Source organism: Malus domestica, chromosome 10 (genome assembly GCF_042453785.1).
Source record: "Malus domestica chromosome 10, GDT2T_hap1".
NCBI classification, from domain to species: domain Eukaryota; kingdom Viridiplantae; phylum Streptophyta; class Magnoliopsida; order Rosales; family Rosaceae; genus Malus; species Malus domestica.
In genome coordinates, this window is record NC_091670.1 from 5,825,682 (window position 1) to 5,840,114 (window position 14,433).

Genomic DNA, 14,433 nt, shown 5'->3' on the forward strand with positions numbered 1-14,433 from the left:
TTTATCAATGGAGGACAACTACAAATTTTCAAAAGCTTCACACACTCTTGATCGAGACAGTGTGAAGCAAAACCAATATATGGTACCAACAAGAGCTTCATCAAAAGAGTTCAACCACAATTCTCAAAAGCTTCACACACTCTTGATCAAGACAGTGTGAAGCCAAAACAAATTACAGGAGCTTCATCAATGAAAGGCAACCACAATTCTCAAAAGCTTCACATGTTATTGATCAAGACAGTGTGAAGCAAAACCAATTTATGGTGCCAACAAAAGCTTCATTAATGGAGGGCAACTACAATTCTCAAAAGCTTCACACACTCTTGATCAAGACAGTTTGAAGCAAAACCAATTTATGGTGCCAACAAAAGCTTCATCAAAGGAGTTCAACCACAATTCTCAAAAGCTTCACACTCTTGATCAATACTGTATGAAACAAAACCAATTTATGGTGCCAACAAAAGCTTCATCAATGAAGGGCAACTACACTTAAAAGCTTCACACACACTCTTGATCAAGACAGTGTGAAGCAAAACCAATTTATGGTGCCAACAAAAGCTTTAACACCAAAACTTCACCTATAAAGCTTCACCTACAAAGCTTCACCTATAAAGCTTCACCTACAAAGCTTCAACATCAAAGATTCACCTACAAAGCTTCAACTCAAAAGCTTCACCTATAAAGCTTCACCTACACAGCTTCACCTATAAAGCTTCACCTACAAAGCTTCAACACCAAAGCTTCACCTACAAAGCTTCAACTCCAAAGCTTCACCTACAAAGCTTTAACACAAAAGCATCACCTACAAAGCTTCAACTCCAAAACTTCACCTACAAAGCTTCAACTACAAATGCCAAAAGCTTCACACACTCTTGATCAAGAGAGTGTGAAGCAAAATCAATTCATGGTACCCAACAAAGCTTCAACCTCACATCTTCACCTACAAAGCTTCACTATAAAGCTTAATATATATATATATATATATATATATATATATTTCAGAAATTCGAAAATTCGAAAACAAAAAAAACAAAAAAAAAAGGCCTAGGCATCCGCTTCTTTGCACCTAACAACTTTCATAACAAATATATATGAATGAGGAGTTTTGGGCTACCACTTAGAAAGGAAAATGGTGAAGTTTTGTTACTTTGGAAACTTGGCTACTAGCAAGACACCTCCTTCATCAACTCCCTCGACTGGAGACTTGGGGCACTTCTACCATATGCTTCTACACCTCCATACTTGGAAGGTTCACGACTACTCAGTGACTTGGATCTTTCAAGTCTCCAACCAAGAAGTTTTCCTCACTCGGGAAATTAAGGGAGCACTACCTCAACCTACATTCTTTACTCACAAAGCTTCAACATATAAGCTTCAACAAAAGAAAAAATTTAAAGAACTTAGTGAAGAAGGCTTTGGTGTATTTAACACAATACGTTGAAATGAAGCAAAACTTATTTATTGATATCTCTGATAAGTTACAAATACGTGCATATACATGAATCAAAATAAACAAACAAGAAGGAGCCTTCACAAAGGTTGCTCAGGAGAAGTCTCAACAGTCGGCAGAGCCCCAGAAAGAGAAGGCACCAAAGGGTGATCATTCGGAGCCTCAGTATTGGGCAGAAACCCAGAAGGAGGAGGCACCGAAGGTTGATCATTTGGAGTTTCATTACGCGGTACAGGCCCAGAAGATGAAGGCAATAAATGTCTTTGGAACAAACCCACAAACCTTTGATGATCAAGTAAAATCTGACCATCAGATTCCTGCAGCTGGTTAAGCTTCCTTTTCATGTTTGTAGCATAGCTATGTGCGAGCCTGTGCAACTGTTTATTCTCATGCTTAAGCCCTCTAATCTCCTGTTTGAGACTTATCACTTTAGCCGCCAATGATTTAACTTGGCGGGTTCGAGAAAATAGGTCAACAGAAAAAGTATCCCATATCATCAAGGTCGAACGCACTCTTGATTTGATGGACTTGTTTTGACCCTCAAATTCTTGAGTCGGCCTTATACTCTAGAGGAAACCAGAAAACCCTCCAGCCCAGTTCAAGAATAAGCTTGTGGAAAGTTACTTATTCAAAAGCAAAAGTATCTCATATCATCTCTTCTCCTTTTTCTTCTCTTTATCCTTCTTACTACCTGTAAGATAAGGAGAATGAGAACAATTAGCCGAAACTCGAAATCAAACTTCTGATCTGGGACTGATTGCTTGGAGTTATGATCGCTTACCTTGTTTGTCACATTTTTCGGCAGATCTCCTAGCTCGGCGACTTGGGGGACTCCTACTACATGGTTTATTTTGCACTTGACCAAGCCTAAAACTACAAGTAAGCTTCAAATGAAATTGATACATTACCTTGTGCATCTCCACCGGTTAAAGATACCATCCCTGGATGGAGGAAAAGTACTTCCAGAGAAGATGCCACATCTACTTATGAGACAGATAAGGCAAGTGAAAATGATACCACACTTCAGTACTTAGAAGTTTCATGATTACTCAGCGGCTTGGATATTGCAAGTCCCCAACCGAGGAGCTTCCCTCACTTGGGAACTTAGGGGAGCATTGTTTGTACCATACTTGATCAATCTCAAAACTACCAAGCACTGGTCAACGTTATACCGTCAAGGACCCAAAAGAGTTTCCCTCCAACCAGGAGGGTAATCACAGCGCGACACGTGTCGACATCAGAAGCCAATCATAGTGCGACACGTGTCAACATCAGAAGCTAATCACAACACGACATGTGTCAATGTCAGAACAAAGCTAGAAACTCTCTTCTAGAAAAGGAGATCATTCTCCCATAATATTTCTTAATGTCATTTGTACTAAATCATTCACTAGTACTCACTAAATGAGAGCTTAAACCTATGTACTTGTGTAAACCCTTCACAATTAATGAGAAGTCATCTACTCCGTAGACGTAGCCAATCTGGGTGAACAACGTACATCCTCTGTTTGCTTCCCTGTCTATATCCATTTATATACTTATCCACACTAGTGACCAGAGCAATCTAGTGAAGGTCACAAACTTGACACTTTCTATTATACCAAAGTCACCACTGATTTTGTGCATCAACACCATATATATTCAATGTTGAGAATTGCTAAGGAGACTCTAAAAAAAGGGATTTTTTGTCACCTCATGTTTTTGTTGGAAAATTTAATAATAATATTGTTATATTAAATTTATTAATTGAATGGAAATTAGAAGTGGAGCTTTTTGGTAGAAATATGTGTCTCTACTCAAATGAAAAGTTGCAACTTTTGACTCTTCATGAATAATCACATGTTTTCCAAAGACGTATCTCACATTCTATAAATAGGGAAGCCCCCTATAATCATTATAGAACTTTTCATTGTTTACATAATCATACATAGAGTGCACTAAATATTAGAAAGTCTCATTGAGTCCATATGAGAGAGTTTTCAACACAATCATGGTTCATGGAGCCTTGTGATTTAGAATGCTACTATTATAAGGACGTGGTCGTTGTATCTTGGGAGACATGAGCTGATCAAACATGAGCACTGTAATGAGGCGTAAACTTGTCTTAAGGATAAAGTGTCCAACACTTGCCTCAACCATATTTTCTAGGTTTTTCTAATCTCTTATATCATGTTCATTTAACATTAGTTACTCATGTGCATGCATTATTGTGATATATAATTGCATGAATTATTTCTTGATTTTCTATGTGATTTATTATAGTAATTAGACCCTAATTTTTCCAACAGTTTTTGGCAATTTTTTTTTTTGAACAAATGATATTAAGTAAAACTAATGAAAATGGCTTGAAAAATTTTAGTTTTAATAAAAAAAAAATCATGTTATAAGTTTTGTTTAATGATTAGTATAAGGCCCATATTAAAGTAGCCCAACTTAAAATGACCTAACTATAATAAATTATGATTTGTCGATTTTACCCTAACTTTTTTATGTTGAGTTCCAAATTTTCGTCGTTAATGGAGTTCATCGTTGTTTTACATACCTTCTTCCTTTTCTTTGAAACAAAAATATAGATCCTCATGCTATTTAATTTATATTTTGTATTATTTCGTTAAAACGTGATCGTCATTATTATTCATAAAGTATTCGAGGTGCTATTTTTCAATTTTTTCTTCATTAGTGGAGTTCATCATTTGGTTCTCCAGAAAATAAATTTGAGATCTATATGTTATTCAATAATAATGACGGGTCACTGTTTCTGGATTTTAAGTAACACTGTTTCTGGAATCTAAGTCACTGTTTATGGATCCAAATGAAATAGACACACTATTTCTTAAATGTAAGCTAGAAAAGAAATAGTGAAATTCATTGTATTTGGATTCAAAGCAAAATAAACATCTTGTTTCTTAAATATAATCAACTGATGCATGAAAGAAAAGAAACAATCAAAGGTTAAAACATAGACTATTTTTGGAATCTAAATCACTGTTTCTAAAATTTAAGTCACTGTTTCTGGATTTTGGTTCTTTTCTTTCCAGATACAGTGTTTGTTTGTGCATAGAAAAAACAAACACTGTATTTGATTTTTTTTTCCAGAAAGTGTCATGTTTTGGGTTCTCCAGAAACAGTTTTATGTTTTGGTTCTTTTTTTTTTCCTATTTACAGACGCCTGACATGTGCATACATCACCTGGACCGTAGGTCCTTATTGGATCTGATTGAAATAAAATACTAACACTATAAATTGTTTGTGGTGCAGATAAGAGGATGAGGACGATGACGAGGAAAATGAGGATAAGGGCACGAAAAAGGTGGACAATAGTTTTAGATGGTTTTTTTTATTAAACTTTGAGCCATTTTGGTTAAATAACATTTTAGGATGGTTTTGGTTAAACATTTGTTGGCCCAAGCCCTTTTCATTAAAGCTCCCATGATATTATCTACATTAAGGGGAACTCGGTCGGGCTTAACCTCACAATGGGCTAGCAATAATGTGGTTCAAATTCGCTTTTGGTGAGAATTGAACCTAAGACTTTTCACTTACAAGTGAAGATGAATAATGTTGGCATAGGAATTTGCAAAAAACCATGAGGTGTCGTAGAGTTCATGAAGAGTCCCACTTTAAAAAAGTCTCCAAATGCGAGTTTGAACCATATTATTGTTAGCCCATTGTGAGACTAAGCCCAACCCATCCTCCCCTTAATGTAGATAATATCATTTGTTCAAAACAAAAACAAAAATTTCCACATTTCTCTTCAATATTTAGTAACCCACAACTACCTACCTTGGTTTTGTCGCTTCACTATGTTTTCATTAAATATGTCTGATTATTGGTTATTTAAAAAAAAAACTATTTAGAATAATCGGTCACGTAAAATAACACAATAAGTAATGCATGTATCAACTTTTAACTTTTTGTCGAACTGCAGTAGGCTAAATCTCTTTAAAAGCAAGATATCCGCACCCCAGTCTAATTGTCTATGTAATATCATAATTTCCTTATAATTTTCCCAACACTAAATGTCATTCCCGTTCAGGGTGCTAAACTTATTTTTGTTGTTTTCAGTTTATACTCTTTAGGTCAGATGATTTGAGTTCTTAGCATTTTAACCACATGCATATGCTATTTCTAGAAGAATATAACTTTGGTGATGTATGACTGCATCCAATCTCTAAAACCACCTACTTATCTTGTGAACAAATCAAGTCAAACGCAGCTCATCTCTTTGATTCAAGAGAAAAATAATTACGAGATTTTGCAGTTACATCCAACTATAAAGAGAGATATCAAGCCATACGCAATTTGCACATGGGTATATGCATTGTCCATCACAGTCCGACATCTCTTGGGCGCCTTTGACAAAGCCATTTGCGACAGGATATGTGGCCCTCCAATTTAATTAGCTCAGACATCACTTTCTTGGTTAATGCAACTGCTACTTGAGCTTGATTTTTTTTGAGCTTTTGTTGCACGACAAGTCGTCTTTCATCACCTGCCTCAAGTTTGTCTGACTTCGTTCTCACATGGATTTGCTACCTGAGTGGCTGTAGTACTTAAAGAATGCCACTGAAATTCCAAGCATAGCATGACTTTGGATCTATGCACCAAATTATATGGAATGCATCCAGTGGACGTGTGAACAATTGTCGTATAAGCATATGGTCCAGTTTGGTGGACTAGATGGAATAGGTTGTGATCAATTAAAATGGACTTGAGTTTGGTCCATTGTTTATTATGTCAAAATATGAGATGAACAAGACTAGACATGATGGATTGTGAATCTATAATAGAGTGGGTTATGTAACCTATCCTTATACATAGGTTACAAGTCTTGTCTTACAAGTCTGCTAATCCAGTCATATTTCTAACGCTCAATCTCATCTAGCCTATCAAACAGATATTTTGGAAAGGTGCTCATGCTATTCTCTTTTGTTTTTTGTCACCATCTTCCAGTATCGGCTAATTGAGGACCCTCCAACAATGAAGTCAATAAACAAGTATTATAATTCAGCAGTGGGCTTGAAAGCATAAGTATTTAGTATCTTTGATATGAAGACTAAAAGGGGTATTTTTTTGTTTTATCAACATACGATATTATTTACACTAAGTGGACGGGGGAGTGAGCTAAACCTTACAATAGACTAGTAATAATATAATTCAAATTCACCTTTGCTACGAATCAAACCTAAGACCTCTCATTTATCAGTGAAGTTTATCAGTAAAGAAAAATACTACTAGACTGTAATACTAAGTGGCTACTAATAGAGTTATTTCTATATACTAATTCATGGAAAGTCTTTGGGATGATAGTAATCCTCGATAAACTAGGAAAATCCTAGAGAAAATACAGGGAGGGATTTTATTTTCTTTGCTTGTGGTGCATCCTAATCCCATTAAACCTTAAACTCTCAAGTTACCCGGGATTAATTCCTAATTAGAGTTCAACTAGGTTTTCCATCTTTATGGGACAAGAAATCCTCCTCGACGAGATTAGTCCCGCCTACCTTTGGAGCACGTTGACCGGGCCCAACTGTCTGATCCGGTGAGCCTAGTCCGACTTTGCATACACATTCAGGTATCGTTTGGTATGTAAACGGGACGGGACGGAACGGAATGGGACGGGACAGGATGGGATGGAACGGAGAGGGAGCAAAGATGCCCTCGGATGGAAACAAGGAGGATGAAGAAGGAGACGGAGAGGTTATAATTTTGTATTCCACGGATGTGGAACGAGTCATTCCAGGGGGTGAGGTGGAACGAAAATTCACCCAAAATTCGTCCCGTGGAACAACGCATTCCACTCGTTTTAGGCGCACCAAACGTGGGACGGAACGCCTCGTCCCACGTACCAAACAGTACAAGGAATTATGGCCACGTCAAATGCCACGTGTTACCGTCCAAAGATCTATAGTCTTTATTAAGGTTGAGGCATTTTTTGACTCACTTGCCAAGTTAGACATTAGTAATATCTGTGCACCAACTTGAGAATAAGCATTGTGAGTCCAACTTAAAATAGGAATATAATCATGTTTTTATTTCATATTGTAAATGGATAATCAGTTATTGTTATCTTTATCTACAAAAGGGTATATATCTCTATAAATATGAGCCATCACAAGAAAAAGAATACAACAAAATCATATTCCCATAATCTCTACTCTTATTTTTTCAACAAAGGGTGATGCAAGAGATGTCATCTACTTAAACCATCTTTTACAAAGTGTAAACCACATGATGTGAAGATTGATAGTTGAAATTCTTTTTTAATGATTTAAAGAAACCATCAACTATCATATTCTGTATTAATCAAAAAAATGTTTCCTTAGCATTTTTCTTTAACAAAAGCCCAAAGTGATTGATCTTCATATACGTGTAATAATATAAAGCACGAGTTATAATATCGACGAATTAACCCATAAAGACTAAAATGTCAATCCTGATACTATTCACTTTACCCTTTATATTGTTCTTTTCATTAAAACTTTAAGTTTTCAAATTATTTTCATTAATTTTCCTTTTTAATAACGATATCGCCTTACATCGTTTGCTTTATAATTTCGGTCTTGGGCCCCATATTTTTCACCAAAAAGAGCACACATTGAATCCACTAATTGGAAGTAGTTGAATATTGATGTCATCGTTAATAATGCCTATTCTTATATATCATTCTTCAACCAACAAGGCAAATATCTAGACAACACCACCACCTTAAACTAAAATATGGCTGCAAATAAGTCTTCACGTTTGGGAGTAGTTTTCCTTTTAGGCCTCCCCCTCCTAGTCCTTGCTTGCTTCTTTCCCTGCAGTAGCTGCCACTGTGATGTCAGCGTAAACAAAAACACTGGTGATCACGACGGTGAGGCGGGGGCAGCTAGTGGAGGGATCAAAGGCATGTTTGTGTTTGGAAGCTCTTTGGTCGACAATGGCAACAACAACTTCCTCCCGGACTCACTGGCCAAAGCTGATTACTTTCCGTACGGAATCGATTTTCCTATCGGGCCTTCTGGGAGATTTACGAACGGGAAGAATGTTATCGACCTTCTCGGCGACCATCTCAAGCTTCCTTCCTTCGTTCCAGCATTTTCTGACCCCAAAACTAAAGGAACCAAAATCCTTCATGGCGTCAACTTTGCTTCTGGTGCTTCTGGTATTCTTGATGATACTGGTTCTTTAGCGGTGCGTATGCATGATAAACATAACCGTAATTTTTAATTTATTTCATCCTTATCGTCATATCTATTTCCAATATATAGCTATCATCAAATTCTTTCTTTCTTGCCTTAATTATATCACTGTGAATCCGTGAAACTGTGTTTGGACCATGGATTTTGAAGTTTTAAATCCTGAATTAGTTTGTAATAATAATACTATAAAAAGTAGATGATGGGACTTCGGAAATAACCAGATCCTGTGCATTTCATGTGGCATTTTAATAGTCCTTCGTTTGATGTTTGTAGTGCATTTCTAGCGCTCTAGTTGTGATGTTTCTTTCTAACAATTCGGGCTAAAATTCTATCCATCCAAATATAGAGCAGGAATTAGGGTTTAGCCATTAATTTCTGCAACTATATCAAGTAGAAATATTGACTTGGCTACGATATATGCATGTACATTCACCATTTATTAGTAAGATACGGTATTCTCTTGTATATTTGACCGTTAGATGATGAATGTGTTAGTAAATGCATGTATGTAAGAGGGTACCCATGACCTCTCATGCATGTGCTATTTCTAGTTCTATTTGATCATATACCTATGTTAATTTATTAATTGGACCACAAGCAGAAGCTTACGGCTAACCTCCATTATTGAATACTGAATTTCTGGGAAAATGAAGATATATATGATGGGTTTGGATGGCCTGAATTATTGAATACTGAATTTATGGGAAAATGATGATATATATGATGGGTTTAGATGGCATATAAATATTTGCAGGGGCATGTGATAAATCTGAATCAGCAAATCAGAAACTTTGAGGAGGTAACGTTGCCAGAGTTGGAAGCGGAGCGAGGCCGGTGCACAACCTCTCAGTCACTTGACGACTACTTGTTTGTGGTGGGAACTGGCGGAAACGATTACTCATTCAACTACTTCCTGACCACCTCCACCCGCAACGTCACCCTTGAAACCTTCACTGCCAATCTCACTGCCTCTTTGTCCACACAACTAAAGGTGCATGCATTTAACTACTATATATGTGTGTGTGTGTGTATATATCCATGTTATTCTCATATTATTTTATAGATATGCAATCAAATCAGACATAAAAAAATGTTTGGGAAATCGACTAAAATATTAAAATCAAATCTTAATTATTAAACTAATTAAAATTATTACATCGATGATATAACGACAAAAAAATTAATAATATATATCAGATAACTACAACAGAAAAATGTTTATTTCAACACAGAATTTGAAAAATAATCATATTTATTAGCCAATTTCTCAAAACATTTCACCGTTTTATTGTTGCCAACTTGTATATATCTACCGTTAACTTATTTTATTTTACAGAAAATTTTAATTATGCATGTTAGTGTACAAAAACATAAATGTATGTGCATGTAATTGAGATTTTTCCATGTATTCGAAACACAATTCAATACATGCACAAATGATCATTTTTATTGTATTGTACTCTGAAGGTAGCCCCTTAAAGTAGTTGATCAAGGGACTTAGCCCCTTTTTAATATTCTGAATACACATTTATAAAACAAGCATCATATTCATGCACAGTATTTATGTTCACGCTTACTAGCTAGCATTTGTTTAATGCATTCAGTTCCAATGTATGCAGTTGGTCCAAGCTCCAAATAAAACGGGTCAGGTGTACGTAGTAAATAATCTGATAAGTAGTAGATGGTATGGTATTTATTGTATATGATATGTCTGTTTTCATTATTGTCGGGAAACAGCGACTGAGTCAAGAACAACCATCAGCATTCAACAACCACACCTCCCATATTTAATCTTTCAACCACGACAACAAGATATTTTTTTATGTACCCGAAATTTGGAAGAAAAGAAAATGACATTATACGAGCTTTATAAGTACTAGATTATTTTTCGTATTGTCAATTTAATTTATAGTAGAACTTCAACTTTCTTTCATCTCGTTTAATTATGGGTGCATTGAAAAATCTCTCAACAACAAGGTCGAGAAAAAACTCTCTTAAAATCTATAGATAGTATCCATGACATAAATTTGTCATGTATTTAATTAGTGTATAACATTAGTCTATTAAATAGTTGTCACGTGATGTCATCAGTTGCAAAGAAAATCTACAAAACCTTCTTGTTTGCAAGGCTCTTGAATGATTAGTATTACAATCTCTATATGTGTAGGACCATTTTCACGAATATTTAACATTTATATATGAATATGATGTGGGGTGGGGTGCAATCAGATAGACCGGTAATTGATAAATGTTGGAAGATATACCATATATAGACAAGCATAAAATTCATTAATCAAACCCAACTCATTCAAATTTTCTCTACATCCACACCCTGACCCTATACATACAAGTAAAGGATGATATAAAGTAGACACGTTGAATTCCGTACGATGTGGAGGATTTCATTTCTTGTAGAAGACTTATAACTTAAGTGATTAATAGTGTTTAGCTTTTACGTAGAATTAGTTTCTATGTCAAATCTTCCTTTTCTAATATTTTCTTATATAAAAGGAACTCTCATTACCAATTTTTTTTATTCATTGGGTATGGTTTCTGAGTGATTCACTAGGTAGGTATTATTCATGAGCATGGTCTAAAATATCCACAATATCCCGATATTTCCATCGAAATTTCCGTGTTTTTGGACTCCCGATATTTTTTTGGACTACCGATATTTCCAATATCATCGATATTTTAGACCTTGCTAAGTCACTCATGTATCTTAACATGCAATGTATAAAGTGTAAAATATTGTACTAATTCATTATATATAAATGATTATGGTGTGTTTAAACTTCTTTCATTGATTATTACATATTTTCTACACTCACAATGTTTGCCAGCTCACTATATAATCAACTTAAATTAGTTATATCTATCATGAATGCATTTCCTTCCAATTTTTTGTGATAAACTAATAGATAATTGACTAAATAAACATCCTGCAAAGTTTCAATAAAAATTTCCAAGTTTTTCTTACAATTTCCATGGTTTTTATTCAATTTTTATGGATATCGATAATATTCCGATATTTCCATCGAAATTTCCGTGTTTTTGGACTACCGATATTTCCGATATCATCGATATTTTATACCTTGTTCGTGAGTGATTGTACTTATTTGAAAAAAAACAAATCGGCTTGTAACATTATTAATTTCATCACATCATGCAAAAAATTTCTTTTTTTTTTCAGGAAAAAATAATATTTTTCGATATTCACAAGCTAGACAACAATTAAATATGTCAACAATTAATATATAGCTTGAAATATTTGGTGATGATTGCAGAAGTTGCACAGTTTAGGAGCTCGAAAGTTTGTGTTGATGTCAATAAATCCATTAGGGTGTAGTCCTGTGGTGAGGATGGGCCGACCAACACATAATGGTTGCATGCAGAAAATGAACCGGGCAGCTCATCTCTTCAATACTCACTTGAAGTCGTTGGTTGATGGTATGAGGGCAGAGATGCCGGGCTCCGCTCTTGTATTTGTTAACTCCTACAAGATCATTAGAGACATTATAAAAAATCCCATCTCCAAAGGTACGTAGAGATCTCTCTTCTTAACATTCATTCACCTATCCATCTGAAGTCTTGTCTTCGAAGTAAAATTACGTGATCAACATATGTTAGATACACAAACACTCTTTTGGCCCACCATATGGCCAATCTTAATAAATTAGCATATATAATGATGTTCTTAGCATCCATCCCATTTTATTGTAGCAAAAACGAGAGGATAAGGCTCCTGTAGGGAATCTGTATGATGGTCCTTTACATATATTCCGTTTTTGCTACGGTAAAACAAGATTTTGATTGAAAGTTGCTCATAAACAATTAGGACAATTAGTACGTTTGTAAATCAAAAGCATGTAAATTATTTATAACAAAAAAATAATGAAATTTTGCAGGATTCAAGGATGCTAGCACTACTTGTTGTGAAGTGGCATCAATAAATGAAGGAGGGAATGGAATTTTGTGCAAAAAGGGAGGCCAAGTGTGCGGAAACAGAAGCAGTCTTGTGTTCTTTGATGGCTTGCATCCAACGGAAGCTGTGAACGTTCAAATAGCAACCAAGGCCTTCGCCTCTTCCCTTAAAACTGAAGTTTATCCCACCAATATTGAGCGAATGACCACACGCAATATGTAGGGTTATCATCAGATCAGACCAGACTCTCCAGAACTTGTATGGTCTACTACGTGTGAAGTTGCTTGTGAATCTAGTAGGAACTTAAATACATATGAGTTGAATGGCTCTGTAATATGCAGCTAGCTAGGTTGTTTTCTATTTCGTTTCCAATAAATGTGTCGATAATATTATCAAATCTGACTATTTTAGTTAGTTTAGACTTCTTCTTGATGAATTAGAAACTCGTAGTTAATTGATAAATTGGCCCTAAGGTCTTATTGTTAGAGTATATAGCCAAAATAGATATGGCAGTTAGGATAGTTGCTAAGTAGTTAGGATTGTTGCTAAGTGTTAGATTCAAGTAATCTTCTATATAGCTGTATCATTGTAACCATTGAAGAAATAAAGAAAATACAAATGCAATTCACATACTTTCTCTCTCTCTCTCTCTCTCTCTCTCTCAACCTTCTCTGTTTTCTTATTTGTTAAGAACCTGCTCAACCTGTACAATGTAGCAAGGAAGATATGGAGTGGAAGAGGTAGAAGACGAGCAAGAAACTCGTGTGAATTTCAATTAATAATACTCAAATATTAGTCTGAGGAGCAATGAGGCCATTGCTCCATTTAAGTAGCCTTTCCACTCAGAAATACCAACTCAGCATTCCATTACATAACCACTCACTAAAGGACAAACCCTTTTATTTACTAAATTGAAATTACAACAAAAGGAATAAAATGCATTTCCTAACATCACTCCCTCCTTAAAATCAACCTTGTCCACAAGGTTTCAGAGCTGAAATGTTGGGAATCTGGCATGAAAATCATCATAATCCTCCCAAGTAGCTGTGCTCTCTTCTTGTCCAACCCACTGTACTAGCAACTGAACACCTGCCTTGTCTTCCTTCTTGTAAATTCTCCTGGCAATTATTGCCAAAGGGGCATCTGATGGATGAGAGTCCCGCATCTGAGCTTCATCTGTCAGTGTTGGCAGAGCTGTTATGGGTGAATCCACATTTCCCATGTGCCTCTTGAGGCAGCTGACATGAAAAACAGGATGGATTTTTGTTCCCTCAGGTAGTTTGAGTTTGTAAGCAACAGGTCCTACTTTCTCCAATACCTCATAAGGACCGTAGTATCGAGGGTGTAGCTTGTGATAAGCATGTGAAGCCAATGTTTGCAACTGATATGGCAGTAGCTTGAGATAGACTAAGTCACCAACAAAAAACTCTCTCTCAGTCCTTTTCTTGTTTGCATGAACTGCCATTCGATTCTGAGCCATTGCTAAGTTAGACCTGAGTATGGTAAGCAACTTATCCCTCTCAATCAACTCTTGTTCCACCGAATCCATTTTTGCAGTACCTAACTCATAAGAAGTAACATGAGGAGGAGGGTACCCATATACCAATTCAAATGGAGTAAATTTTGAAGAAGTATGATAGGAAGTATTATAGTTCCACTCTGCCCATGGTAACCATTTGACCCAATTCTTAGGTTTGTTTCCCACAAAGCACCTCAGATATGTTTCAACACACCTATTGACCACCTCAGTTTGTCCATCACTCTGAGGGTGGTACCCCGAGCTCATGCAAAGTTGTGATCCTTGCAACTTAAAGAACTCCTTCCAAAAAGAGCTTAGGAACAACGGATCTCTGTCACTCACAATTGTAGATGGC

The 14,433-nt window shown here is 35.8% G+C and overlaps 1 protein-coding gene across 1 annotated transcript; it reads left to right on the plus strand.

Moving 5' to 3' along the window:
* The first annotated feature begins 8,103 nt into the window (after positions 1-8,103).
* On the plus strand, positions 8,104-12,956 carry LOC103422075 (GDSL esterase/lipase At1g29670-like). The gene is made up of 4 exons (XM_008360104.4): positions 8,104-8,626; positions 9,389-9,625; positions 11,922-12,174; positions 12,543-12,956. The coding sequence occupies exons 1-4, from the start codon at positions 8,171-8,173 to the stop codon at positions 12,779-12,781; spliced, it is 1,185 nt and encodes a 394-aa protein (XP_008358326.2). The 5' UTR covers positions 8,104-8,170; the 3' UTR covers positions 12,782-12,956.
* Positions 12,957-14,433: the final 1,477 nt, after the last annotated feature.